The 1,206-nt window shown below is 41.8% G+C and overlaps 1 protein-coding gene across 1 annotated transcript in view; it reads left to right on the top strand.

Moving 5' to 3' along the window:
* The first annotated feature begins 759 nt into the window (after nucleotides 1–759).
* The window catches only part of LOC107560175 (zona pellucida sperm-binding protein 3-like), a 21,286-nt gene continuing 20,839 nt past the window's right edge, over nucleotides 760–1,206 (top strand). Inside the window, exon 1 of the mRNA XM_016244272.1 lies at nucleotides 760–1,177. Within this exon, the coding sequence (XP_016099758.1) occupies nucleotides 800–1,177 (378 nt within the window). The 5' untranslated portion in view covers nucleotides 760–799. The remainder of the gene's footprint in view (nucleotides 1,178–1,206) is intronic.

The raw sequence follows: 1,206 nt of genomic DNA on the forward strand, positions 1-1,206 counted from the left end.
TCTCTCTCACTATGGAATCTTCCAGACGTTACATTGACATCCATTGAATTAAAAATACACAAACTCAAAAAAAGAGTAAAAATGGGACAATAATGTCTAGGCCACTTTTTGTACCTGAACAATTACAGGTGACTTCCGGGCTGTTTAGTCCCTCCCATTTGGCCAGTTTACTAATATTTTCCTTTCTACTCATTTATATGAGTAAATCATTGTTGCATCAAATTGTATTTAGGTATGATGTTACCAATAAACTACAGTGACTATACTAAAAACTAAAAATTATTAATGAATAGTTATGATTATTAATGAATACTTTTTTATGAACTTTTAGATGCCATTAACTATCTATAATGGACAAACTGTCAGTGTTTCTTATAAAATAGTGAGCAAATGAAGATTAAAATTTCAGATCCACATGAAGCTTTCTATTAGTTAGTGATGTTCTTGACCAGGGGTGCCCAAACTCGGGCCGGTGTCCTGCAGAGTTTAGCTCCAACCCTAATCAAACACACCTGAACCAGCTAATCAAGGTCTTACTAGGCATACTAGAAACTTCCAGGCAGGTGTGTTGAGGCAAGTTGGAGCAAAACTCTGCAGGACACCGGCCCTCCAGGACCGAGTTCGGACACCCCTGTTCTTGACTGTTCTCAATTGGTGATGAATAAACTCTACAGGGCCTGAGGAGAATCAAAGTTAATCAATTAAGCTAAAAGGGGAGGAGCCACCTTAACTCAAAGCTGTACTAAATAGCAAAGCCAACACTGATGTGCATTGGAGCATTGTGCCAAAGTTTGTCAGGATGGGTTTCTTGCAAGGTGTGTTAGTGTTGATTATGATTGTGGTGTTTGACCTGAAGAGTGCATGGGGAAGTTTGAGACGCAGTCAAAGTCCAAGCAGCATGAAACCACAGTCAGGTCCTGCTCTTTCTATTCAAGGGGTCTTGAATCCTTTGCAGAAGTTTTCTCAGTTTCAGAGTCAGGACTCCAGAGGATTTGTGCAAGAGCCTCTTGGTTTTCAGGCGAAGCAGCTGTTGCAGGGTCCAGTCAAGCCTTTGGACTGGAGGTTTCCCATCGTTCCAGAGGTGCAAAGTGAGTTGGCAGTGGACTTCCAGTTGAGGCAACCTGTGACTCCCAGTAGTGTGGCTGTTCAATGCGGTGAGAACCGGGTTCTTGTGGAGGTAAAGAAGGATTTGTTTAGCAATGGCCA

This window comes from Sinocyclocheilus grahami, unplaced genomic scaffold (genome assembly GCF_001515645.1).
Source record: "Sinocyclocheilus grahami isolate Dianchi unplaced genomic scaffold, SAMN03320097.WGS_v1.1 scaffold713.1, whole genome shotgun sequence".
Lineage (NCBI taxonomy): Eukaryota > Metazoa > Chordata > Actinopteri > Cypriniformes > Cyprinidae > Sinocyclocheilus > Sinocyclocheilus grahami.